Genomic DNA, 27,765 nt, shown 5'->3' with positions numbered 1-27,765 from the left:
GGTAATCTCTGACTGTATCATTCATCAGGAGGAGAATTTGTTTTCATAAAAATAAAAGAAAATCATATAAACAGTATACTGTATAGAATTGGAGAGAATATTTTTTTTGTCAGTGTTGATCCCGGCACTAATTAGCACCTTGCTCTCCATCATTACCTGCTCCCCTTCGGAGAACATCCTGTTTTGGAAGCTCCAGGAGATGGAGGGGGTTGGGTCTCCCGAGGCTTCGCAGGTCAGGGTGACTTCATCGTCGAACTCGGTCGCCGTCTGGTTGTTCAGGTAAGTAATCTTAGCTTGCACTAGTTGGAAAACAAAACAAAACATTAATAATTACATTGTGAGCCACACACACACACACACATTTTTTTTTTTTCTTACCAAACACATTGAGACTGACTTCCTGGCTCATCTCGCCCGCCTTGTTCCTGGCAATGCAGGTGTAATCTCCTTCATCCACTTTGATGACATCTTTAATCACCAGCTCGGAGCCATCCTCAGTCAGACTGTACTTATCGCCCGACTCAAGGATGACGTTGTTGCTGCCGGCCGGGAAGGAGAAGAAAAAAAAAAAAGAGCGAGAAAATGGGAATGAAAGACAAACCTGACTTCCTCTCACAAGGTAACATGGAAAATGGATCTTTTCGCTTTGACAAAAATGCATTTTTTTTTCAGGCTTTGTCTTGATTCATGCCATAAAAAGACTCAACAATTTGACAGAACAAGCTTTTTTTTTCAATTTAAAATACAATTACACATATTCCCATTAAAGTGCTGAGGAGTCCACCATCTGTTGGTAGCCATTGGTATCAATCTTAGTTTTATATTTCTACTCGCCTGAGGCACCTCTGCTCTAATGTCTTTAGCCCACCCCCCTCCGGAAAAAGTCATGACAGCCTTGGCGACAGCCATCGAGAAAAAAAAAATGGCTCAGCCCTCAGTTTTCTTCTCACGTAACTTAACTTCCCACCTCAACCCTCCTGTGGCTGAGGCACCTTCATCATCATCACCCTCACCAACACATCAGGTGGAAAACAGGGCGAGTGAGAGCACATCCATCAACTAGCGCTGCCGAAAAAAGAGGAGTCTGATCTTGTTTCTGTGTTGCTAAAAAAATACCGAATCTCTTCAAATAGGTCTTGTAAACACAAAGACCCCCTCGAACTAGATGAATCCCTTTTGTTCAGACAAAGAAGTTAACCGATTGACTGGTGACTGAGTTAACTGAGTTGCTCGTGTGGCACCTGAACCAATTTAAAGACAATTCGGAAGTTGATATTTCAAAACAAGCATCTCCTTCATAATGCGGCCAGAGGTCAAACGTACTGGGCCCACGTGACGATCGGTTCGGGGTAGCCGTCGGCATCACAAGCCAAGAGGATAGACCCGCCCATGTCGGCGGTGCCGTTGACCTCTGACTGCCTGGCGCGGATGGTGGGCAGGACTGAAAACACACGACAGTCGCAAAACCACGAATTAGAAGATTTGTGAGCGGCAGGCTGGTCGGAAAATTCTCACCGTTAACGATAACGTTGATCATTTTGAAGTTGATCTCTCCGGTCTCCATGACACGGGCCTCGCAGTTGTACGCTCCCTCGTCGATTTTCTTGATGCCGCGGATTAGCAGGTGGCCGTTTTCCATAATGTTGTATCGCACTGAAACGGCAAAGAAGCAAAAAACAGCTGCTATCATTTCCCATTTCCCGATCTGTTTTCATTTTATTGGAATAAATATGTTTTTATTGGACAGCAATATTGTGAGCAATCATTTTAATTTGACCCTGAAGGGAAAGTAAAATCTTTATGTTCTTTGTAAAGCCACGGCGAACACAAAACTGCAACTTTAATTACTCGTCCATCTTCAAAGTAGAGAACGAGAAGTTTGAAACGCTTCGACGGGAGACGGCGGAAGCCAAATTGAAACGGCTCAATTATGCTAGGTAATGGAGGAAGCGCTTTTAAAAAGGGGCGCTGCGAGCGGCTCGACACCCCGTTGCCGCCTCCGATTAAAGCGGCCATTATTGCCACATAATGAACTGAACTGCAGTAAGTGAAACCAGGTAGCCTTTCTCACACGTCGTTCGTCCGACGGGTAAATTCCGTGAGCGCTTCGGTGTGACATCAAATTAGCGTTTGTTCCATTGGAAGAAGTTAAAGTGTACTCTTCTGGCGGGGACGACTTAGTCATCGCTTTTATCTTATTGTTGTTTGGCAAGTAGAACTCATTGGAGTGTTTTTCAGTACCTTCAAAAGTGAATCGTTTCTGACACGCGATGGCGGGAAAATCCGACTTGACTTTTCAGACTTTCCGTTCGACTGCGGCAAAATCAACTTCAATAATGCCGCTCACGCCGAGGCGGATCAAACTGACGACCTGAAAGGATCCGCTGCGTGTTTCTGATAGTGACAGGCGAGGAAGTCTGACATTATGTCTGATTTCTGCTCTCGCTCGGGTAGACGGAAAGCCCAAATTCCCTCCAGATATCTTTACTTTTTGACACTAGTCAACTCTATCTGCCTGGTGAGAAGAATCAAATATTCACATTCATGCATTATCCAGGATGTTTTAGAAGAAACGGGTTTTTCGTTCTGAGTGACGGCTGGCAGAACTGGCGAGGGAAAAACAATATTCGAAAAAGAAGGAGCTAAGGACCAGTGTGGTTCGGGTTTTGCAATTTTTTGTCGACACACTGGGATTTTAGTTGCCATCATCTCACCGTCTTTGTTGGGCTGGATTCTGGCGCCTTTGTGTTTCCAAATAATGAAGGGTACCGGCGAACCGACCACATCGCAGACAATGTCAGCGTCGTCGCCCTCGTTGAACTCCTGCGGGCTGGGAACATTCTTGAAGGTAATCTTTTCTGAAACGGGGGAGAAAAAAAAAAGTGTATCATCAGGATCCAATGGCAAAATCTATAGGTTCGGTCCACTTACGAAAGATCTTGACTTGGACTGTGGCCTGGGCCTCCTTGTCACCGTTCTTGGCCACGCATTTATAGATGCCGGCGTGGTCCACGTCGGCGTGGTAAATGGTGAGCGTGGAGGTGGTTTCGTCGTTGCGGCTCACTTGGATGTTGGGGTTGTTGGGCAGGATCTTTTCTCCGTTAGGGGCAAACCAGTCTATGTCTTTAGCGTCTCCCACCACTGAGAAAATGATACCGGTATTTCATTTCATCCACAAGTCCAAACAACTAGATTTCAAACTAACTGACTGGATTACCAGGAATACCATTGTACCGTATTTCCCGCACTGTAAGGCGCACCTAGAAACCTCCAATTTTCTCAAAAGCCGACAGTGCACCTTATATTCCGGTGCTGCTCATATATGGACCAATATGGATTCGTGGATGAGGACTAATTTATTAAAGTAAGCTTTACGTGTTTATTTTGTGTGTTGTGTGATATTAACATTTGAGCAACGTTGAGTTATTGATGTATTGTTATTGTTCTCACAATTTTGAGTGTTAATATATTAGGATTGCATTAACATTTGAGCAATGTTGACTTTATTATTTATTTATTCTATGCGCCTTATATATGAACAAAGTTTCAAAATGGGCCATTCATTGAAGGTGCGCCTTATAATCCGGTGCGCCTTATAGTGCGGAAAATACGGCATATAGATTACTGTAAATACTTTTGGAAAGCACTTTGGGGACCAGCTGGGTAAATAAAAATGGCCAATGGTGTTTGGGTAGTACATTTCAGCCCCGCCTGATAAGATGTCGGAAAAAGCACTCGCACGTGAAGAAGGCTATTCACTCCTCTTTGTGTTGATGGCAATTTTGATGACATCGCCGGAGATATAATTGCACGAATCTGAAACTGTGAATGAATGGCGCTTCGACCATCACGCCTCTGCATGAAAGCTACAAATAAGAGGTTTGGGCCATTTTCCAAAGACGGAATCCTCCGCCTGCATTTTCAGAGCTTAGGAAAACTGGCGCCAAAGTCATTTTCCTTTCCTAGTGGGAAAGGCGAACATATTTGATGGAAGCCAACAGCAAGAGTTGAGGTAAAGTGATAAGATTTGCTTGGGAAACAGTCCCAGCAGGAGATGACCAGGGAAAAAAAAGCCTGGAACGCAGCACCTCCGGCTCAGGTGGTGTAAAATGCCTGACTAGTAAGCAGGCACTCGGAACCAAATACTTTTTTTGCCGACAGCATTGCAAACGGCTGAGTATTTAAACAAAAATACAGTTTGGAAAAACATCAAGTGGAACCCCAACAACCAAATGTTTCTCTTTTAATCCCCTGACGGACTGCGGCGTCGGTAATAACCCACCAACCTCAAATAGACCAAAAACCCAACGCCCAGTTTGTCCGTCCCATCTCCAGGTACTAGCTTACCTTCACAGAGGAAAAACTTGGACTCTCCCACGCTGATCTCTCTGTGTGTTGGAGTGACCTGCACCTGGATAGCAACTGCAGGGGTCGGGCGGGGGGGGGGGACACAAACACAATATATCCAACGTCAATAAAAAGGAACGTCACAGATGAACAAACAAAAAGCATGCGTATCACATTAGTAGCAGATTAGCGTAGCAATTCACAATCCAAGAGCATTGGTGAGCTCTTATTCAGTTGACCGATATCCATCTCGGAGTACGTCGACCGCGGCTATCCGAATGAGACGCAGACATAAACAAACGGGCCGGGACCTCGCTGAGAAGGGGGTGGTCTCGCTCCGCTTGTAAACTCTATTATGTCGCTCGCTTGCGCAGACATGAAGGCCACCTTGACCCGAGAAAATGGAAGAGTGAGATTCTTGCTTTGTTTGAGTTCAGCGACTTCTCACTTCAGGCGTGCATCGCATCCACCTATCGTACCATATATGTCAAGTCAATAACTGGAAAGATAAGAAACTGTACAGCGGAAGTCTCAAACATCAATTCATCGAAAACCGTATTGATTGGAGTCGATATCGGGTAAATAGCTGGATTTTGTCTACTCATAGCCAGTGTGGGTTATTTACATTTTCAAATGATTTCATCTTGAGGTCAAGTGGCAAAAAAACAAACAAGAGGCGATAGCGCTCACCCGCCGCACTCATCACAAACTGTTCATGAAACCTGCGACCTTGCCCAAAGCCAAGCTCCCCACCGCCCAGACGAAGAAGAAGCGCAGCATCTGTCTTGCAAGTATTTCTAGCCACGACGATTGATTTTTCCCTCTGTGTCAATACAAGAGAGCTGACTCGAGTTATTCCAGGACACTTTTCTTTTTCATCGGATCATTTGGACGGTGTGAGATGCGAAATTGAAGAGTGTTCTTTAACAGGTCTTTTTATCGCAGCTACCAAAACATAGAAAAATTGGACATTTTAAGAAATGGATTCCAGTTATTTTGATAATTTGTAAATCAGGACAGAATTGATATTCATTCTCACGATTATTCCACAAAGGTTTATACTTCTCTTAATTGAGTGATGTGCGTGCTGAATTGTCATCTCTGCTCTAATCTGAAAAGTCCCGCTGAGCCTCGGCTATGTCGGCACATCACACAAGCAGGAGGGAGTCTGTTTGGATTCTCACCGGGAGATTCGTGCAAACGCTTCCCAAGGACTCCCGCTGCGATCCTGACATGATGAGATGCTCGAGCCAGGCGTCGCTTCTTGACTAAAATATGATTCGGCTGTTATGAGAGGGGGTGTAAAACCTACAGCTCGTGGGCCGCGTGGTTCTGGTGAGAGCATTTGATTGGGCAATTCTAAAATAAAAGGATATTTGTATCAGCCACAAATCTCCACGATTGACTCGTCTTGTGTGGGACATTGACTTCACCGGACGAACGTTCGCTCCAAGTGGTTGCTGCGGTGCTAAACCCCGGCGCACCGTTTGCTTTTCCAGGTTGGAGGTAGATACAAAGAAAACACGGTGTCCATTTCGTAACCTCGCGTAGATACCGTGAACCCCCTCCAAGACAATCCCACTGATTACATCTACCGTGCTAAAAGCAACAAAAACAAGTCCAAGGCGGTGTGAGAAGAATTGCTTTTCCTTCAACCATTTTCTCACTCCGGGTCCTCGAAATAGCCACTCGCTCTCCTCTGAGGAACAAAGGAGGCCGCCGAGGCTCGTGTGTCAAACCCGTGTGAGAGTTAAAAAAGAAAAAAAAAAGGAAAGCCAAGAAAGACGAAAGACGATAGCCTGCGGTGCTTTCCCTCCCACAGATACTGTTAACTCACTTCCATCACCTTGTACGACCCTAGAAAAGTAAGACAACGTCCTGTTTAACTTGATCAAATGTGCTCTTAGCGGAACAAACAAAACAATTATTTAGACTCGTGGTATGAATTGTATGATACAGCTTCAAAGAATTATTCAACCCAGTTTGGCATTCGGTGCCGACACAAGGAGGCTACTCGTCGCCTAGCGATGCTTAGCATGCACGGAGGGCAAAACGCTCTCCACGGGGAAGCGCAGACATCATTTCGCCAAGCTTGCACTCAGTTCACGTCTGCTCGCAACACAAGCGCCACTGGATGTTCAGCTGGGGGAAGAAATGTTTTTTTTTTGTTTGTTTTCTACAAAAAAACATTGCCGCGTGACTTGATTGAAAAGTGCGACTGCAAAACCAAGAAACCGTCTCGGGTCTTACAACCAAGCAAGCAACTAAGCTACCTGGCTAGAAATGGACATAAAAGGGACGCAATGCAAGGATGTTGTGATCCATTCAATGTGCATGTATGACCTTGCGAGTGAGAATCAGCGCAAGTCTGAACAATATCTATTCATGAATCCCTTCTGGGAATCTCCTTAATAAAAGCATTCACCTCATATGCTCTGTAATGAAGGGGATGAAAGTAGAGCTTGAAGCGAAGGTGGGCTTCCACTCAACCCTGGAGACCGCAAAATGATTGTCAAGTGGCGTGCTAGTTTTCTTGTCTGATTTCTTCTAATCTTTGCACCCATCGGTTTGGGTCCACTTTTCCATTTACATCATGTTGTCAAGCTGTAATTGCTGCCTCGAAATGTTTGTGTGTGTGTCTTTTTTCCTCGTGTTAAATTGCTTCCTAAGGGCCCTTGAGCAAGGCACTGAACATTTGCACCATTTGTGCTAATAGTCAGAATTGACAACAATTTGGATGATTTTTCTAAAATGGAAGTCTTTTGTAACAAATAATATTTATATTTTGTAACAAAGACTTCGAGAGGCTTCTTTTGAAATTTAGACCTTGAGAGCTTCATCTTGGAGACTCGATTAAAAAAGAAAAAAAAAAGTGTTCTTAGCCAAACATACTCCAAAGCCAGTAGAATTTAAGTTCTACTCACGCTACTAGACACAAAAGCATTCCCGGCCCGCCGCCCGTGTCTCACCAGTTGAAAAATGGTTGAAAGGCACACCCGAAGCTATTTTGTCTCTCTTTTAACAGCCTAAGTGAACTGAGGCATGACATTCGTAGCCATGAGTGACAGCAGAGTGAACGCCGAGCATACATCTTACACATGTCAAGCCCCGCAATACAATTTATGTTGCAGGTTGTCTTCTGTAATCGCATAACAAGATATATGTTCTGGAGCAAGTTTGGATTCACACCATTTTTCTCCCAAGTGGCAAAACCTCAATATGGGTCATTGCAAGTGCACTTTGTCTAAATCAACTGCTAGTGTGGTTAGCAGTTATTTTATTGGGAACTCATTGAACAAGCGATATTTTACCAGTCAGGCTTTCTGCGTCATCAACAATGGCAGCGAATGAGTTACCGTATTTTCCGAACTGTAAGGCGCACCTAAAAACCTAAAATTTTCTCAAAAGCCGACAGTGCGCCTTATAGTCCGGTGCGCCTTATATATGGACCAAATTCCTAAATTTAAACTGTCCTGAAGCATTGTGTCATGTAATCAATCATAAGTGGCCCGCTGAAGACTATGAATCATGAATCAAAAAGACTATGGATCACTATTTTGTGATTATAAAGTAATTTGTTGCGTCTGAAGTTGAAATAAAAAAAGATAAAATGGAGAATGATTTGATTTGGATTAGAAATCTGACATGATGCATTAATGGTACGCTTTATAGTCCGGTGCACCTTATATAAGGACAAAGTTTTAAAATGGGCGGTGCGCCTTATAGAAAATACGGTAATAAGACTTTGACATCAAACAATTAAGAATATACTGGAGATTTGCAAGTGAAAATATGGCGGATAAAGTTTACCTTTAATTATTCCAACAAGCACTGAGAACGATGCCCACACAATTTGTGTCGCCGGCGTGAAATAAATGAGCCTTTCAGAACACATCCTAAAGCCATCTCCACCACTTATCATTAACCTGCTGTAGTCGCAGACGAAGCACAAAACGCTAAGCGGCCTTTTTCCAAGTGCCGGGTGCGGGTGTCGGCCGCCTTAATCAAATCGACACAGGCGCGTCGGCTCCTAAGCTCCTCGAACTCTTCGCAGCCTTCAGTCATTCAGCAGCCGCGGCTTTGCGGGGATTACAGCTGTTGCCATCACTCCCCAAACCCGACAACCTCGTTACTTGTCATCTCGAGATATTACAAGTGGAAGGAACACAAAAGTCTCCAGTAGAAGTCAAGAGTTTCGTATGTTTATCTTTAACCCCTTTCGGTATTTCAGAAGATTTGACGCAACCAAAACAACTCGCTGCATGTTATTTTCTCGTAGCGTTTGAAACGCTGGTGAACGCAGGCCAACGATCCGTTGCAGCGGCGCCTCGATAGACCGACCACTTGTTTGGACAGATGGTTGCGGTCATAAGGGAGTCTGTAGTACATTATTGAGATTCCGAGGCATTTGCAGTTATTGTTCTCGGCAGTATTCCAACATGGCCGACCCGCTTGTAAACCTTCATTATCGCTTTGCGAGTCAAACTCGAGCCTGGCCTGAATGTTCCTTCCAATTAAAATTATTCCCATTAGAAGGGGACAGAGACCCCCGAGCGAGGTCGGATTATTATCGGGAAAACGCAAACATGTACCTTCGAGAGGAGACGTCCGGGCCAGACTTCAAGCTCCTCCTACTTTGCGTGACGTCGCACTACAGACTCAGTCGTAGCGTTAAACGAAAAGTCTTGGCAGCTGTTAGAACTGATCACGACCTCCATTAGACTCCATTAAAGAGGCCATATTTGGCTTTGACATTTCAAAAGTCAACAGCAAGGAATCGGCTACCTATGGGCACATTTCTGCTAGACGTACATTTGATATTCCCTTCCAAGTTTGTGGTTTCGGGGGCCGACCCGACACACGCCGATCACTCGCGTCTTCCGCTCCCGCGAGCGATTGCCAGACTGTGGCGTAATTAACTAACGAGGCCAAAAGAGCGAGACCCGACCCTCTTCCTCTGACCGGAGTGCACCCTGCATCTCAAAACCTCGCTAATCACTGTGGAGCCATGACGCCGGGCATACTAATGGAGGCAAATCCAATATCAGGAGCCCACCCTCGATCGCCTTATCTGGAGTCACTTCATGTTCCCTTTAAATAATTAAAGAGGACATATTAGAGACTTTTTCAAACAAGTCCCAATTGTCTCTTCAATGCTTTTATCAAGGCAGAAACATTTTCCGAGCTGGGCAACTTAGTCAACTTGAATATTTTTGAAGTTAGCTAACTTTCAAAGAACCGCTGAATACAGTCTCCAACGATGAAACCACCGTGGGGTCCAGCTAAAAAATTGGAGGCGTGTTTATGGCGTGGCGTGGAGTTTCAGCGCCTTCACATCTTAACAACTGCATCCCGTTTAGAGCCCTGCCACCGGTCGATGCCGTGATTGCGACCACTATCGATCCCCGGGCCGCTGGTAGACCGACTCGGGAGCTAAAGCGCACCTAAAGTCCAAGATCCCCCACTTTGTCAATTGTTTTTGTCTGCCTGCCAGTTTCCAACAACATTGGTCCTTTTATATCTTTAATCCTATTTTATGGTCAGACAACAGACAAGACGGTATTTGAAATTATTATCTGCAGTGGTAAAGAATCCTGGATATCCTTGACTAACATGGTCACTAGTTAGGGAGGGCTTGCCCACGGAATTCTCATTTGACCGAGCGACTTGAGGAGTGTACCAAAGGAGCTGAAGTGAGGAATCAGTCGGCACATTCTCTCCCTCCTACTCGTCCACTCCGCAGGCGTCTCGGATATTCCCCCCCGACTCACAAGTCAAGTGGTTATCGCCCGCCTCGTCTTCCAAAAGGCAATTCCATCCAGACACGAGTCTGGTATGCCTTTGCGCACAGGTGGACAGGCACTCGACAAATGTGGATTCAATTTCAGCCGGCTATCTTGAAGAGCAGATAGGGCCGACACAATGAACTCAATCTGAGATGCTGCTTGCTTTAAGTCCATCGACCGGCATCCCTCCATCAAACAATTCTAGCAGCCAAAATCTGCATCACAACGTTAAAAAGCAAAAAAAGCGTTGAGGCTTTTGTCACCCCAACGCACCGATGTGAGTCGGCCTTTTATCGAATGCTGGTCTTGTCCTTGGATGAATCGTTTTTCATTTTGGGATACCACACGCTGCATCGGAAAAAAATGTCAATAGGGACTTAAAAAGTGAAAACAAGAAATGCTGAGTCCTTCAGCTCCGCTGACATGAGGACAAGAGCGATAAAAAAAACGACTTTGGCAGTTTTTAAATCATTTCTTAATAACCTACTTTGTCTGCTTGGCGTTCCCCGACCATGCATAAAGACTTGCCATCTTTGTGATTCATCTATCCAATGACACCTTCAAGTCTTCAATTACCTTAAGAAATGGATCTCTTAATATGCTATGCAGCGTTGAATTAGTTTTCTGTGATTCTTTGTTGTCTGTCTCAGTCACTGATAGTGTTTGAGGACGCCCGCTAAATTTCGGAACAGGCCAGTTCCGAGATGAGGAAGTATTTGATCACTTGTGACTCCAACTCGAGCAGATTGAGCTTTTCCACTTTTGCCTCGTTACATATGGTATGCGGCGGAGACAGCCGGTGCTCAGCTGACATGGTCCAGCGAATCAACCTGAGCCCGCAGACAGGATTGGACACGGCGCAGAAGCTACCCTTAAATCCTTTTCAATCTTATTTTTCTCCACGCAATTGCTTTTATAGTCTGCAAACGGTTTTGTGCTTCTCACACTGGCTCTGGCGGGATAGGAGACACCTTTGGCTGAGGAACCAAGGTGCATGTCAGTAAATTGCAACGCCGCAGACACCCTCCAAATGAAGTTGGGGTCGGCCTGTCGCGAGCCCTCGCATCAATGTTATCGTTGGTCAAAATCAACCCATTATTATCTTTCATTTCTGCTGGCACGATGGCGCATAAATAGCATCCAATTTTGGTAAAAAGCCAATTTTAGACAAAGGCAGCCAGAAGAAGTTGCGGTTTGACACGCGTAAATAATGAAAAGATAATTAAGCTACCATTAAGCTAATGCTGATGATAATAATAGCGTAGCGACACGACAGTGGTGTTCGTACCACGCGAGCGAACACAGACGCCAACATCGACTCTGAATCCCAGTCACGTCTCTCCCACGGCGTCACTCCATGCCACATTTATTGGCCGCAATAGGCCCCGACAAAAGTTACAACCGCTAACTGGCCTCGTTAGCGTTGCTAGCTGAGCAAGAAGGCCACCGGTGGGGAATATCAGCGCTTGCGTACGCTTGGCGGGATTCGAAATCCAGGTTGCCTTCCCGTGGGTTGCCTGCTGAAATATTCAATAAAAAGTGTCATCGTCTGCTTTCTTTATTAAAGGCTTTGTTAACTCGGAGGATTGCCGCCATCGCTTCTTGTTTTTCCTGAGCGAATTCATGTTCTGCGGTGATTCTCAGCGGTGCAATGGGATCAGCGGAGCTTTAATAATGTGCCGGTGCGACACTAATCTAGAGGAGAAATTCTCCTTTTCAACAGCCCCTCCTCTACGAGAGTTTGAGTTTTACTGCTCTGTCTCGCACAGCGGTGATGGAGGATTGGCCGGAGGAGGTTTCGGATGAAGGGGGCACCCCCACATGTCAACATAAAGGGATACCCCGGGATGCGTGCAGGCCAGCCGTCAGGGCGCCGTTAAACCGCTGAGAAAAATCAATAACAGAAGAAAGCCACACTATCTTGAGTCCAAGTTAACTTTGCCAAAGCAATCTGGTCTTTCAAAATGACTCGATTCGATGATCCTGCGCAAAATGTATGCAGCTGGTACAAATTCACAATGGCTTGTTTACACATGCATTTATGGAAACGGGCAGCTCGCAAAAGATGAACTTGGTTGTGCAATTTCACACCTGATAGGTGGACAGGCGCTCCAGAGACTCGACTATTTGTTTACAAGCCCGTTAAATAGCCAATTGTCCATAAGATGTCCCCTTTAAGGTATTCTACTGCAATAAAAAGCAGCCTGACTGATTTTCTGCACAAATATCCATCAGTGTTAGAAAAGGTACAGTACGGATTTGCATGCAACATTTCCCTTTCAATCTCAGGTATTTCTCAAGCTTCCATCCGGACAGTCAGCGTCATTATCTTCAGGCTTCTCATCCACGGGACGCATTTGTCACTATATCGCCCGTGGATTCCTGCTGCAGCCTTCCAGGCCATTTTTGTCGCTTGAACGGAGACTCATGGTCAAGTATAACTGTCGACATTCTTTAGTTACCGCCGCATAATCCTTCAATGGTGCGGCAGCACAATTTGAAGCTTATCGTAAGCTTATCGTTCATACTCCGGGAAATTGTGCCCAGCGTGTCTTAACCTCAGCCGTGAGCTCTCACCTGCGGTGACGACACGGCAGTATGCGTTCCTGGTGAAATACATGTAAAGTCATTCAAGTTTATTATAGATTACCGAGCCTATACTTTCGCTCCACTTTCTTTCCTCCCTCACCGCCGCCCAACGATTAGGAAGACGGGTTAAAGGATAACGCACGCCTACTCTTGGTCGGAAGAACATCTCCCCCACAACGGATGCCCGGGGAATGTTATCAGGTCGGTCGGTCAGAGATACGCCGGACCTCGTTTCCGACAGATTCAATTTGAACTGGACTTCATTCTGCCCCTTACAGGAATTTATCTGGCTTAGGCCCAATGCCTATCAGGACACTTTGTCTTTGCCAGATGAGATTCAGTTAAGCGCGCTATACATTTACTGGTTTGAGCATTTCACCTCCTTTGCAATTAAAGTCAATCAAAGGCTCAACAGTTGGATGCTTCGGAAAGATTATCCAAAGCGTTTATCCTGTGCTGCGGGAGGGTCTTAATGCTTTTTCCAGATACGCTGAGTTAAAAAGAACCCTATTTGGATTAAAAATGATACAAAATATCAATTTGGGTTGATTTTTTTTTTTTTTGCAAAACCGGGTCGGTCCAGCATTTTGTAGGGTGTATTGTTTTCTTCAATGTATTATATTGGTCGTCGAAAATATGTAAATGCCAATCAAGTCGCAAGGCTCAGGCTGATCACATGGTTGTTATGGTAACGAAAGCATGACTTCCCATTGGCCGAACAGTATGCGTGTCTCATTTTCACTAAAACATTGAGTTAATTATAAAACAAAAATGGGATGTACACGGTATCCTATCATCCTTGATTCTTTGAGTATTTCAACAGAAATGTCACAGGTAGGTTATTTAAATACATTGGTATTATATTTAAATTGCATAGAACAAGGGGTCATAAAACGTGTATCCGTTAAACTAAGTACATCAGAAAAGCCAGAGCGTCGAGACACGACATTAATTCACTCCAGTGTCCATCGACGGCTTTCCTCTGTCTTGTTTTCACTGCAAAATTCAATCTTTCAGTGGAGGGCGTCTTTCCAGTGACACACTTGGCATACTGATGATCCCTATCTTGCGCACCTCGCCCCCTCCCCCTCCCACACAACCCTCTTCCCTCGGCAAGCACCACCAGACAGAGAGTATATAACGCCTGTGCATATATTATTCATACACCTGAACGGAATGTGGTTAAAAAAAACCACATCTGTCTTCCTGCTTCACGCAGAGACTTTTCGCTTGTAGCATTTTTCCCACTCCTCCGACTTCTCAAATGCTTCAATAATGTATAGATGGACATATAAGTCCATAAAGAGTCCGATAGAGATAGGAGGAGCGGTGACTGCAGCACACTCTTGCTGCTGCTGCTGGATTGTGGTGGAGGGGCTACAGAGAAAGTTTGCCCTTGGAAAAAAATGAGGACGAGCAGTCGAAACTAGGCTGAATAGAATTCCCGTGCGGACAAGCGGTACATATAGAATGCGCATCTGCAGAAAGAGACAAAGCACATTGCATCATTGTTAGATGAGGTCACTAAAAAAAGTAATTGAAGCACATACAAAGTGCACGGCCCGTGACAAATATAACCTCACGTTCGAATTATGTCGTATTTTTTCTTGGTCTTTGTTTTACCACTAGAGGCACCAACTAGCATTGTGAGCTCACAGACTTGGGCCTGGTGATAATTTGGAATAAGTAACTCCGTCGTGTTTCATTTTAGCCACGAGCCAAAAATATATATTTGTAATTCAGGAACAAATCTATTGAATTCTAATGTCGGTCATGAGGATGGTACTTGGTTGAGTGGTAACGGTTAGCCACCGAAGAAATAAAATAAAGCCATCAAAAAGGTGACTCGGAGCTCTATTTACGGGCCTGTTCAATGATGTATGCATTAACTACGTACGTCCCTTGAGAGGAGAGGGAAGGCCCGTTTTAATGGAAAAGCCTTCTGTGCATTTCATCTCTTCAATGGCGGGCCCGCAGTCCCGACTGACCTCGCCCGTCTCAGCCGAGCGGCGTTATCACCAAAGACGCGAGCGGCTTTGCTATCATGGCCTCGCCATGCAGATAACAACAGTTGGGATGCTGTTTGCCCCTGGGAAAGGGGGGTAGGTTGGGGGCGGGTAAGGTTAGGGATGCAATAACTAAGTACGAATGTGGAAGAAAATAAGCCTCCACTTGCAGTTGGGTTTCCTTTCAAATTGCTGCTCACCATAATTTAACAAAAAGAAACTTCTGCACTCAAGAGTCAACTCCTGATTAATGATTGGATTCTTTTTCGAAATGTTGACACGTCTCAATTGTGCTGGAGAAAGAATAAAAGAAAAGAAAAAAGGCTTTTCTTTTGGCGCAAGAGGTAGAAAATACAAAGTGGCAACCTCTTATTTTCGCTATCCAAATTGTGCAACCTTTGTACAAAAGACACTTTGATTACATGAGAGGCAAAAGAGAAACAAAAGAAAAACAGGCTGGAACTTTGCAAATGTGTCACTTTGCGGCGCACTAAAGAATAGCTGGCGCTGATTTACTTTCAAGGCGTGTTACTACGCCGCGATTGTTGTGTTGGACTCGATCTGATTTATATACGTTGGCGGCAAGGTGTTTGTTGACCTCACATTTTGGCACGCTCAATAAGGACAAGCTTGTAGCCTGACAGGAGGTTTCCCTCGGGGCGCGTGATGTACACAAGCCGCTATTTCAGAGGCCGAGGTTAAAAATTGTAGACGTCTGCTGCTGAATTAGCACCAAATGATTCAATACGGACTCATTTGATGGACAAAATTATTTTTAAAAAAATCCTTAATTAAAGAAATAAACAAAAATGCTTATAAAACTACATTTACTAAAAAGGACTACCATTGAAGCAATATCTTTCTTTTTTTTAAGTTTCTAGGGTTCTTTTTCGATTTTTTATTTTAGTTTTGGTATTGCCGTACTTCCATACAGAAGAAGGAAGGTCACACAAAAATCGTTTTACGCTTACGACACAATACTTGATCCATTTCCACGAACATAACATCCGCCAGTCATGTAATCCAACACGCTTCTATTTTGGTGCAGTCATCGGGACGACTCGATTGCCTCGGATTAAGAAAGCTACAAGTGGATCTTTTGGGCATCTCGCACCCTGTCAACATCCCAGCAGCAGGCGGGTGCTCCATTTTTACCCACCAGTGCCCGTTTTGTGGCCTCCTCCGCCGTCTCCCGCTTTTTTCCCAAAGGTGGCTAAATTTAGCTTGGTTCCTTGCATGCGCCGAGCACAGCCCCAATTCCCAAAGCCATTTATTTCCACTGCCACAGCTGACAGGAATTAATCTGAGATATAGCTCTTTTTTTTCTTTTCATGCCGACCCTCTCTATACCAATTATGCGCGTGTGCATAGAAAGACAGAAAGGAAATGAACACGTCGACTTCCTTCGGGCTCACGTAGACCAGTTTTTTATTTTTATTTTAAAAACATCATGTATTTCAATGCCAAGAAAGAAATTAAAAGTATCAAAAGCACACTTTGATGGCTTATTGGTTTTGGTCGGCTGCAAAGGATGCCGGCATCCCTGCGGCTTGACGTTCTTTGGTCTCGTAGCTTGAAAACATTTGGCGCCCAAAGCCGAAGCATTTTCCTCTTTGATGGGCGTGTCAGCGGCAACGTTTTGGACGGGAGGCGAAAGGAAGTCAAACCGTGGTCTTGCTTACAAGCGGCTCCTATTCCCAATCACAACTTCATATAATAAATCCCCTCCAAAACATCAGCATATTAACAATAGTTGACATATTTGAACGTTATCGCTGCCTAACGAGCCGGTGTCCAATTAACGGCTCCGCCGAGAGCCCTCGCTTATAGCGCTAACGTTCCGCTTGATGATTTCATAAACGCGTGGCGGGCGTTGGGAGACTATGGGAAAGCACGGTGCAACAAAACCAGGCATTACAAGCATTCCCCAACCGGCGACGCGCCACGACGATTTACGGTAATTAAAAATAAATCCACGGAGTAGCAGGGCCGTGTTCGTTCGGCGTCAATGCTTCAATACAAACGGCAAGATTGGAACAAACAATGGAGCAAAGGTCGCTTTCTCCCAGCTCGCAAATTGATTGCTTACGGCAAGAACATTTTGAAGGTTACATGGAAATTCCGGTGCTGCTCGTAGATTGCATCTACTTTCGGATCTTATTCAGTTGTCTTTTAAATGATGCACGAGCAACAAATCGAAAGCACACCGGATGCTTCATTATATGAAGATCTTGGATCAAATCTAAATCAGCCGTGAAGTCAGCCGCCAAGCTTTTTGACATGAAAGTCGTCACGCACCACGAAAGGATCCTGCTACAAGTTGAGATCAGAGGAGCTTCTCATTGGAGAGGCGCTGAGCTACAAGGCTCGATGCCAACCGCCGAGGCCCTGAGGGACGCCGGCTCCAAAACGCTCACTCCCACCGCCTGCTTTCATGCACGAGCGCCACAGAAGCGTAAACCGAGTCGGCCGTGGATGAGCGAGAACATCCTTAAATTTCCAAGTTGAAGCGGAAACAGAATTATTCATCAGAACAATTCCATGGAACGCGCGGAAGATCCCAAACGGAAAGCCGTAGGGGGGGGGGGGGGTTTGGCTTTTTGATTCTTTGCGCAAGGAAAGCGATGAATAAACAAACGCTACACGGGGGTGTCATCATTTGTTTTGCGGCAGGTCGGTTCCGGGACTTGGACTTGGTAGAGCCTGTTTCTTTGATGGCGCCTCCAGAGAGGAGGTCAAGGTGACCGCTGGCAGAGTTTTGATTAAGATCCAAAGATTTTTCTGAAGAAAAGCGCTCAGCTTTCCAGCCGGAGCTCCCCATTGGAAAGTAAAAGTGTTGAACCAAGTGGCTCTTCTGTTCCACCGTGAAATTATGCAAGAGGAGCACATATACAGATAGAGAGTTATTTCCTGGCGTAAACTGCACTCCAACCACTTCACGTGTCACAAAGCGTAAACATTGGGGAGTACGACTTGCCGCAGTGGCACAGACCCAACTCGAGAAGATGATTCGCCAGACCGCTGAGGTGGTCCTCACTCATTCATTTGCGTTCCGACAATGGAATGACGTCATCCCCGTTTCCGCTAATCAACACTTTCATTCAGGCACGGGCGAGGCATCGTCTTTCAGACACCTACACATGCATTAGCAGCCACCAGGCCCTTCTCGCGCAGTCCGCTGGCTGCAGTTGCCATGGTAACGCCCGCTTCTCCTCCAATAGGACGCTAGGAGCCGACAAGGGGGGGGGGGGGGGACTAATACTGAGGCAGGTGGAGACGCTGACAAGGACACTCGAGTGTTGTTTTGCAGAGCGACGCAGGGTCCCGTTTACGACCTCGCAGGGTTTGGCTAGCGACGAGCGGTAAATAAAACACGCAGCAAAACTAAAAGGAATCCTTATTTGGTCTCTTAAAGCGTAAGGGCGTGATTCATAGACAAAGTTTATAGTGTACTAAAACAAAAAACAAAAAAATAGAGTGTGCAGTTTACGCCGCTGCCCGGAGGCGGGATACATATTGATTGTGCCATACTTGAACATATTTTCTGGGCTTGTTTTGCTGATGTGTCACTCTGCAAGTTTGCTTGCTGCTCACTGTTACGAATTCTCTTGACAGACTTTGAATTGTCATCAAATCCATCATTTGGAAGCAAAGTCCATAAATTAATTTCAAATGGAACGCTACCTAAACTGAGCCTATTCAATCTTGGGGGCGGGTTTACTTAAACAAAGATGGCAGGAACGCGAGAAAGAAGATTGGAAAGCCACTTCATGCTGACCTCCGTCAGACGGTAATGACGGCCGGCCACTTTTCAGCACTGATAGGCAACACGCACGCGAGCACACGCATGGACATTATCACCGACACGCACGCACACAATTATTTTTAGCACACTTCCGCCACCCTGCTGAGCATCTGTTGAATGTCAAGGAGACGGCGAGAAAGCGAGAAAACTTTTCTTCCTTAAAACTGACCAAAATAAATGTGACGCAGCAACCTCACAGAATGATTATTTTTTTCGCGTCATTGGACTCAAGAGTCAATCAAGCATGAAAAGAAACAACCCTGGGGGAGGTCCTAACTTTAAACAGCCTTGGACCGCGAGCATAAGTGAAAAAATCTGCAGCCGCAGCTTTCAAACTGTAACGTCTCATTGGGAACACATAACATTCCAGTCGCTGTGGTCACTGCGCTGACTTGACACAAAGAAATGCCAGAAAAAAAAAAACATGCTGTTGCCACACGCTCCTGAGGAATGGCGATGAGGCGCTTTCGGAACTGCAACAGACGCCGCCACGCTCGGTTTATCTGTGCGCTCAAAAGGCCGCTGCTGATAGCAGGAGGGCCAAGTGACCTAAAAAGAGTGATAAGGAGGCCAAATGACAGACTTGTCTAGACATCAATACAAAGTTTTGCGCACGGATGCACTTAAATATTTTTCTTTTAGAGGATGATTACACAAAATCGGCAGCATTGTTTTTTTTTTTAACCGAAAAAATGTAACATTACAGGAATAAAGGAACAATTTTGAGCAGTCCTAACATTATGATTTCTTTCATGTAAAAATTTCAAATGTTCTTTCATATTAACAGGAAGCTATTGAACATCAAACCACCTTTGTTTTGGAAACTTTATAAGAAAAGTCATGATGGACTAAAACGTGAAGAGGTTTTGAAATGCTGTGTTTTACGAAACTAAACGAAAAAACTATTTTACGAGAACAAAGCCATCATTTGAGTGAGCGGCGGCGGTTAAAAAGACAATGTTGCTTGTGTGTTTCTTTTCCTCATCCAATTACAACGTTCCCGTTAAATTTATTTGTGTCACAAATGTCTTTTTTCCCGCTTCACATGTGAATCTGGAGACGGCTGGTGCCAACATCTCCTTGGGCTTTATTTCCTGGAATTGGAGCTCAACGTGAGTGAGTCACAAAGAAAAACGACAGTCACCAGGGAAAACAAAGCCTACACGCACACATACAAAAGAAAAAAAAAAAACAGAGCAGATTAGATGTTGGGAGATAAGTCACTAAGAAAATCCTATTCCTTTTTTCCCTTGCGTTGTGTGCTTTTGTTTTTTCTTTCTGCGTGGCATTCTCACGTGCGCTCAATTGAATCTGTTTTGTTTCATAATAATGACAACTTGTTATGCAATCGCAGAGGCCATTGAAAGCCGGGCTTTTGAACTGGACCAAAACTGAATGCTAGAAGTTCAAAGTACAACTTCCTTCACTGGAGGTAAGATAAGAAAAAAAAGATTCAACGCCTCAATCATTGGAGATCAAGTACACCATAGTGTGGCCCCAGAGGCCTTTTAGCAACTTTAGAGGACTCTTTGTCATGTGAACGCTGATAAGGTCACACTCTGTCACTTCTTAATTGAATGCTGCACCCAATAAGTCCTTATCTCCTAAATGCAAAGCATATCAAAGCAACGACATCACACCAGGCCCCCTTCCCGTTTATCCCAACTCTCGAAAAACTCAAGCATCACAAGGATCAGCGCTTCTGAATCATCTCAAGAGAAAAGACTCGCCGGCTGTGATCCCTAATGGCTGCCACGCTCAAATCAGTCCAGCACACGAGTTTGGTTTCGGGAAAGAACTATAGAGTGGCGCTTTGAGATAAGAGTAGGCAAATCTTAAACATTGCTTCAAAAGTGGCTTCAGGCTATTTATGCCACATTTTAGCTTTCCGGGATGATCTTAATGCTAACGCTAAGTGTTCAAGGAATGAAAACAACTGATGTATGACCAGTTTGACAACTCGCTGAATAAAAAGTCACTTCAGTTGTGACATTTTTCTAACGGATCACACATGTGCGTGCGGTGCGGTTTCGTAAAGTGCCGCTGGAAGGGAAACGGGAAGACAGAAGAGTGTCGTTTTCCTCCTATGCAGCTTATTAAAAGTGTTTCAAAAACACCAGCAGTTTATGAAAGGCAAGTTCTTACCTTCATGGTGATATGAAGAGGTCGCAAAGGACGGCGGGCACACATGGAAGAAACGAAAAAAGCAAAGCTGTTAAAAACAAAAAACTTTTTCGGACGATCGACAAACCACCACAGACGGTTCATTACAGGACGGCAAGTTTTCTTTCAAAGCCGCAAAAGGGCAAGAGGTCCGGTTTTAAAGCCTTTTTCTCCTCCAACCGGCTACAATAATTATGTATCTCCACAAGTCAAAACAAAATGATGCGGATGAAAAAACACGAGTTCATCTGAAACCTGTTTTGCCAGCTCGAGTCACAAAGAGGTCAGACGGAATCCTCGTACGACTTCCGATAGTGGCTTTCGGAACACAGCGGTGTTAAAGGTTACGCTGCAGTCCTGAATATTAAACACCGATTAAAAGCAGATATCAAATTTGTCTTCATATAACCGTCATTTGAAAACGACTGACTAAAACTGGCAAGCTGTGGCAAATGGCAAAGCTAATTGCGTTAAATGGCAAATGTTTCAAATTAGAAATGAAAACGACCCCATTTTGTTTCTTAATGCATCGCCCCAAAGACAAAGCAGCCCCGGAACATATTTCTTTACCCTCATATCTGTGAACACAGGCACAAGTCAAACGGCGTTGTTCCGGATTCTCAGCTGAACCCAAAAGTCAAATCAAACTGACGATACATTTCTCTCTCAGACTTGAAATGAGATTTTTTATTTTTGAGTAGAAACAGTTTTTACAGTCGGGGAGCTCAGAAGACAGCGTTACTGCAGAAATGGATGTCGTTGGCATTTTAGAAGCCATTTTGTTCCCACTGGAAATCATGTTGGAGGGTCAGAAAGCCCCACGGGGCGCCGCAAGGATCGATATTCAACCCACTTTATCTTTCATTTGAACTGTTGCTGACTGTGTGGAATATTGCTTTTGGGCATGACTTTCAAAGTTCCGTCAGTGTAACTATCGCCGGCCTTCGGTCCTCATTGATAAAACTGAACAGCTAACTTTAACTCACAACGGGCTGATTATGGGACATATTGATTGTTTTATCTAGAAATTAATTTGGAAATGTTTTTCTACCAAGATAATACGTACAAACTAATATATAATATAAATGTGCTGTTCTATAGACATATTCTCATTTTGGACATTAACTTGGCCCCCTCAAGCGAGACCAGTAAAAAAAGGAATAAAAATCTGCTCGATGCCAGCATTCGAGTGAAATAGAAAAGGGGAAAAATAAATTCTAATCATTCATGTAGGAAATTACAAGTTCAACTGCCATTTAAAATACCTAATGCCTTAGCTACTTCCTGACAATAATTTATTTTATTAAAGGTCTTTGTTGTATTGCACTCTAAACCAGCATTATATGTAATTAAAAAAAAAATTAAAACAGGTACGACGCTAAAATGTCCGTGAGACGCACTTTAAGCACACTCCAGTTTCTTCACACTTGGTATTTCCGTGTAATTTTATTAATTGTTTTCTCTGCATTTTCTTCTGGGAAAAAAGTGCCATTACGAGCAATTACCGATTCCCTGACTTATGAACGGGAACTTTTGAATGGCGTACAGCTGCGCACAGCTTATTTGAAGTCATAACCGCTTGCATTATTCAAAATCCCGCTCTCTGATGAGTAATGTCTCCCTGAATAATTTAACTCGACAATTTTGCCACAGTCTTCTTGATTGGCCTTTTAATATCACACATTCTTTTTTTTCCTCCCCCTCCAAGGCAACATTTGGAGCCCATTCATAGTTGCTTTGAAAAGAAGCTTTCTTGTGTTTCCGTCTTTTTTAACGATAGTTCCTGCGTTAGCCCAAAAACAGCCTGCGTCGTCGCAGGATGCCAATCAAACCACCGCAGGAATTTCTTGAAAAATCAGCCATCATAATGAGGTATCTCCAACCGTGATTTGTAACAGGACAACTTACCATGCTGATTTGGTGCAAGATCTCACCAATTTAATTGTAGCCAAGACTATTGCCTCAAACCCGCAGGACTGTTCTGTTGCCAGTAGGGTGGGGGCGGACAAATCTCCCTTTTGCTATTAGCGCGAATAGCGGACTAGCCCTTAGTTTCTCGTCTCCAAAAACCGAGACGGAAGTACAGAAGATTCTCGTTCTGACCGATCTATGTCACAAATTTGGGGATGTGAAGAGGAAAACCAAACAGATGTTTGCAAAAGTGAGTGCATAATCCTGGGTGTACAGCAACCCTGCGGTATGCAGTAGATATGGCCTTCTCCAAAATACATTTATGGACATGTTGACTATATTTCTGGAATTGTCTGAGTGGGTGTTCATATCACCGGGGGGATAGAGGGCGAGATGTCATCTTGTCACGAGTTGAAGTGCAGAAAGGGAGCCCGAGTCGACAGGGACGATTCCCGGGAGTGATCCAAGGTCTCGCTCATGAATATGAATGACGCTGGAGGGAGCCGCTGTGTCAGACAGGCAAACAACCAATGCAGCATTGGCACATTTCCATAGATGGATCGGCAGCCAGCCGTGACAGCGCCGCCGTCTCCGGCGCAGGTGATTGAGTCGGCGTTTTCACACCCAAATGTAGCCGACCGGCCGGCTTCAATGATAAACAGGGGGGACGTGGCCAACGGTGCCTGAAATAGATACACAGATCTATTACGGAGAAGCTAAGCTCTTTCCGTTTATGGATCATTACTAAGCCATATCACACAAGGTATAATGGCTGGTGAAAGAACTGGTTTCATATCCTTGTCCAGGGATGGACATACAAATAATCAGTTCTCCAGAAGTGTTGTCTTCGTTAGGGTAGCAAGCAGCCAATCCCAGTTGACTTTACAAGAAGCAGAATCCACCATTTTTAGATTTTGGGACAATAGCCCGTGCTCACGGCGCTATCAGCGACACGCCAGTCATCGTGTCTTCCTACACGTGTGTTGGATCGGATCACTGACCAGCCTTCTTCCAGTTGAATGAAGAGATTTATTTTGTCATTATGACATTTATCTGTGGGTGGTATTGTTCTCGCTTCCGCTCATATCCTCCTCTGTTCCTTCATCCTCTTTTGAGAATGATATTAAAGCTTTTTGTGCATTTATTTGTATGTGCCACTTTCTTTGAATATGCCTTTTTATTTTGGGACCAAAACACACAATGGCTAGCCTAATCTGCATGTGGGCCACAGAAATTTGTTTTATTAATCAGAATAATCCAGGAAGAGCCCTTCAAATGTTTTTCTTACGTGGCCATACGAATACCCAATTCGATCAGAGCCTAGATGTTAACCTACTTGGATGGGCGAGCGATCCAAGAACTCGAAACAAGGAAAAAGTTGGGACCATGAATTTCCATTCACTAAAAGAAGCTGTCTGAAGCTTCTGACCAAACCGGGGAAGCTTTTATATGTTGTGACTAATGGCCTGACAACTATATCCAAGTGAGAGACAACCTCGGGCAAATACCAGCGGAGGTACTTTGTCAAAAACAGACAACAAGCCCTAAAGGGAAGTTGCCTGTTGTAAAACAAGACTTCTCTTGTCACAGAGTGACTGGAGGACAAGCTGTAAAATCCGGAATACTGGCAGAAAAAGATGATGGATGGACCTGCGACCAGTAGATGGGTAATGGGGAAGAGCCACCAACATGGTGATACCTAGCATGCTAACTGATTGACCGCGCAATATTGTCATTTTCAGTGAGGTCATTGGTAGACAGGACAATTCTGCAATGCCTGGGATTGTTGAATTGACACGCCATGTATAAAAATTCCCATTTAGGACAGTCAATCTTGGATATTCTCAAATTCCGAGACATCAAATTTACATAAGGAAAGTGCTTCTTTTAAAAGAGGCAGTGATGGATTATTGAAAAGGCTTGTCCAAAAAGTAATACATCCTGAAGTTTGTGAAACTGGGGAAAAAAAAGGTGGTTGGGTTTGAAAAGTTGGGCCTAGAACATTAGTTGGAAATAAATAATGGTTGGGATCTGTATTTGCATAATTAATCCATTCCTATGATCATACATAAAAAGCTTTGACATTTTAAAAGAAATATTTTTTTCTGTATTTACAAACAAGACACATTTAGCGCCGTGAAAAATGAACTCCTGTTTGCGGACTGAAGCCATCATGTTCCGATGATGACTTATTGATCGGGTCTATTATTATTTTTTCAATACTTGCGTGTGATGAAGAGCATGACATCAAATTGGCCAAACGATAAATGAAAAGACTTCATTTCATCAGCACAGGATTAGTACGGAGGAAGTGGAGCGTTTCAAAATAAACTCTGTGTGATTATTAGCGGGGATTTACGGGCCTGCCGAAGGTGTCGCGCTTACGTTTTGCCACGTAAACCCCAACCTCGTTTTCACCGAGTATTTACGAGGTGTAACAAAGAAGCTGCTTGGCAAAGATCCGATGACACGGCATATGTTTTCCACGCTTACACATATCTGAGGAGCAGCTTGGTGGCGTGGGAGGGCGAAGTATGCTCGTAGCTGGGGGGGGCAGCATAGAAGAAGATCCAAATGGTTCCTCAACAGTTTTAGTGTGGTTGTGCAGACTGGTTGTGCGTAAAAGAAGATAAGCAAGCCAAACTGGTTGACGTGATGTGACCATAAAGCACCCGCAGTCGCCCGACGACCGGTGGACGCTAGAAGAATGGTTTCAGCGTCTACATGCTGTTCGGTTATCTTTGGTGCCGGACCCGTCGACAGGTCACGCTTATTTACGCAAACAAAAGCCCCCGAGGCATCTTCCAGCTCGGCCACATTCCTGTGGCTAACACCGATGTCGTCCGGGTGAATCGGCAGTACGTCAACTCGTCGACCCCTCGGCCTGGTTTTATCTCCTGCTCAGCTTTTTGTCCGGGGGAGAAGAAGAAACACAAGACGCTGGTCAAATGGCTCTCTCAGGCACTCTTCCACAATGCGCCATCTGGCTTTCTGCTTCTTCGGCCATCGTAAGTGCCGAGTTGGACACGGGCCCTCCCCAAGTCTCTGTCCATCAGGCTTGGAAACAATGTAAACCCTCGGTGTGTCAATTTGACACAAACACATGGCCGTCTGTCCAAGATGCTCGTTTGAACCACATGCTGCTTTACAAAGTTTCAAGACAAAAACTCCAACCAAGGCTTTAAATTTTTTTTTGAACTGCACCAGAATGGGGCATTTTTTTAACTTGCTGAAATCTCTGATTAAAAACTGTCATATAGCAAATCTTACGAGCCGGCGAGTTGTGAGCTAAACGTCTAGAGGTCATGGAATGAAGTCAAGGTAGCGGCCCATAATTACAAAACTACAGCCAGTAAGTCACACACAAGCAAATTAATGAAAAGGACTGATATCCTGCCTGGCAGGGGTATTAATGATCTAGAAAATAATAATAATTTAGCCCGGTGAGATAAAATATAGACGTGGAGGAAAAATGTCACCAAGCATCTTTATGATGACCCAGTACTCTTACGGCATGAATGCCATCTTCCACTCTTATTCAAGATGCAGTGCTGAAGAAGTACTTATTTGCCCTGCAGCCTCATGACCGTCAGTTGGAGCGAGGCTGCAGGTGTAACCCTCCGTCAAACCCCTAATGTGACGTTGTCATGGCAACGCGCCGGATAGCTTATCACACAACGCGGGCGCCATAAAAGTGATGTACGACCGCGAAGGCGCAGACTGCAAACGGGATAGGCCGCGCAAAAACAAAAAAAAAAGGGAAAACGACAGGACCGCAGCGGCGGATCGCGGCAGCGGGGGAGATGATTTAAATGGTGATTAGAAAGAGCGGCAACAGATTATTTGTCATCCTCTCGCAAGTAAATATGTGTTTGTTTTGGCGAGGGAAAAAATAAAATAAAAAAAATCAGACTTGACACAAGACAAGTTGGGACGAAGAAATATGAAAATGGTTTGGAAGAAGCTGGGATGTTTGTGAGCGTTGCAACTGTAATAAGTGGTTGTTTGAAATACCCAATTTTATTTATTTCATGGTTAGTTTGATGGTAAACGGAAACAGAAAAACTCTTTTGGTATCTCAAGGCACCATTATTAGCGCTGACTAGCAGTGAAGGAAGAACAGACGGGAAATTTTTCCTTGCGACGACGGCAAAAGCAGCGCTTAGCTTCTTAGAACAATATTAATGTTTCACGCTTGACCAAATTCAAACGACCCGAGTGAGTGATGGATTGGATTGAGTTTTTTTTTTTTCTCCCTTTTCCCTCCATCCTGCCAGGGAATGCCACGTTCCATCTCGGGATTGTTAATGCAGACTGGGCTTTCTCTGGCACATTTTGCTTATGCAAATGGCGCATAGCTGAATGATGAGAGCCACGACTCAGGTTGAAGGCTTTTGACCGTAACGCACACTCCCTTGACAGCTCCTTTCCCAACGTCTGGAAAAGTCAACAGTGGACAAAAGAGGAAGGGAAGATAAGGAATTTGCAGATATCGACTACTGCGGAGTCATTTGTCGCTTGTCACGAAACCAAATAAATGTGGGGAAAAACACAAAAGAGCGCTTCATTGTTCAGGTCACGATTGCTTTAGTTTAGCAAGGACAACGGCGCTCGTTTCCTGAGAGATCATTCCGAAAATATTCGCATTGGAGCCTTGTGTCCGCATTTTAAAAAAAAGCTCATTTTTAAGATCCCTGACAATGAATTAACGTCCAAATGGTAAAGAATGTTGTCAGTAAAGGTGCTGAGTCTGCAGCCTCCATAATGAGCGTTCAGGAGAAATACACTTTGCCGCTTTCTGCAATGACTTAGCACTTTCTCCGCTCGGCAGCCATTAAAGGTAGAAAAATGTACACCCGTGTGGAGATGGGAGGCTATCTAAACAAATAATCAGTTGGGAAGGGAAGTAGGAAACAGAATATAGCCTTCACAGTCAATAAGATTTTACTTTCCTGGAACCGTACAGCAATTTTTTGTCCCTTATCATATTTGCAATTGCCCACGTTGGCCTGATTGTAACTTCGGCCCTGGTCCAGGCCAAGACAAACACGGAAGGAGGCAAAGAGTGACTACGAAGCCTCGGTGGACTCGTGCAAACAAACGCACAGCCAGCAGGAAACAAAAGCTATCTCGCCCACTATGAAAAATAAACGCCACT

At 44.5% G+C, this 27,765-nt stretch overlaps 1 protein-coding gene across 10 annotated transcripts in view; it reads right to left on the bottom strand.

Annotated features, from left to right (window-relative positions):
• Positions 1–27,765, bottom strand: part of ncam1a (neural cell adhesion molecule 1a) — an 88,996-nt gene that overhangs the window by 19,312 nt on the left and 41,919 nt on the right. For all 10 annotated transcript variants that reach the window (XM_061299449.1, XM_061299451.1, XM_061299453.1 and 7 more), the window contains exons 2-8: positions 4,348–4,422; positions 2,932–3,141; positions 2,715–2,858; positions 1,516–1,653; positions 1,324–1,441; positions 379–539; positions 157–299 (exon numbers count right to left, since the gene is read on the bottom strand). In XM_061299449.1, coding sequence (XP_061155433.1) covers positions 157–299; positions 379–539; positions 1,324–1,441; positions 1,516–1,653; positions 2,715–2,858; positions 2,932–3,141; positions 4,348–4,422 — 989 coding nt within the window. The remainder of the gene's footprint in view (positions 1–156; positions 300–378; positions 540–1,323; positions 1,442–1,515; positions 1,654–2,714; positions 2,859–2,931; positions 3,142–4,347; positions 4,423–27,765) is intronic.

Source organism: Syngnathus typhle, linkage group LG15 (assembly GCF_033458585.1).
Source record: "Syngnathus typhle isolate RoL2023-S1 ecotype Sweden linkage group LG15, RoL_Styp_1.0, whole genome shotgun sequence".
Classification (NCBI taxonomy): Eukaryota; Metazoa; Chordata; class Actinopteri; order Syngnathiformes; family Syngnathidae; genus Syngnathus; species Syngnathus typhle.
The sequence above is the reverse complement of the archived record's forward strand: the minus strand, read 5'-3'. Positions and strand labels throughout refer to the sequence as shown.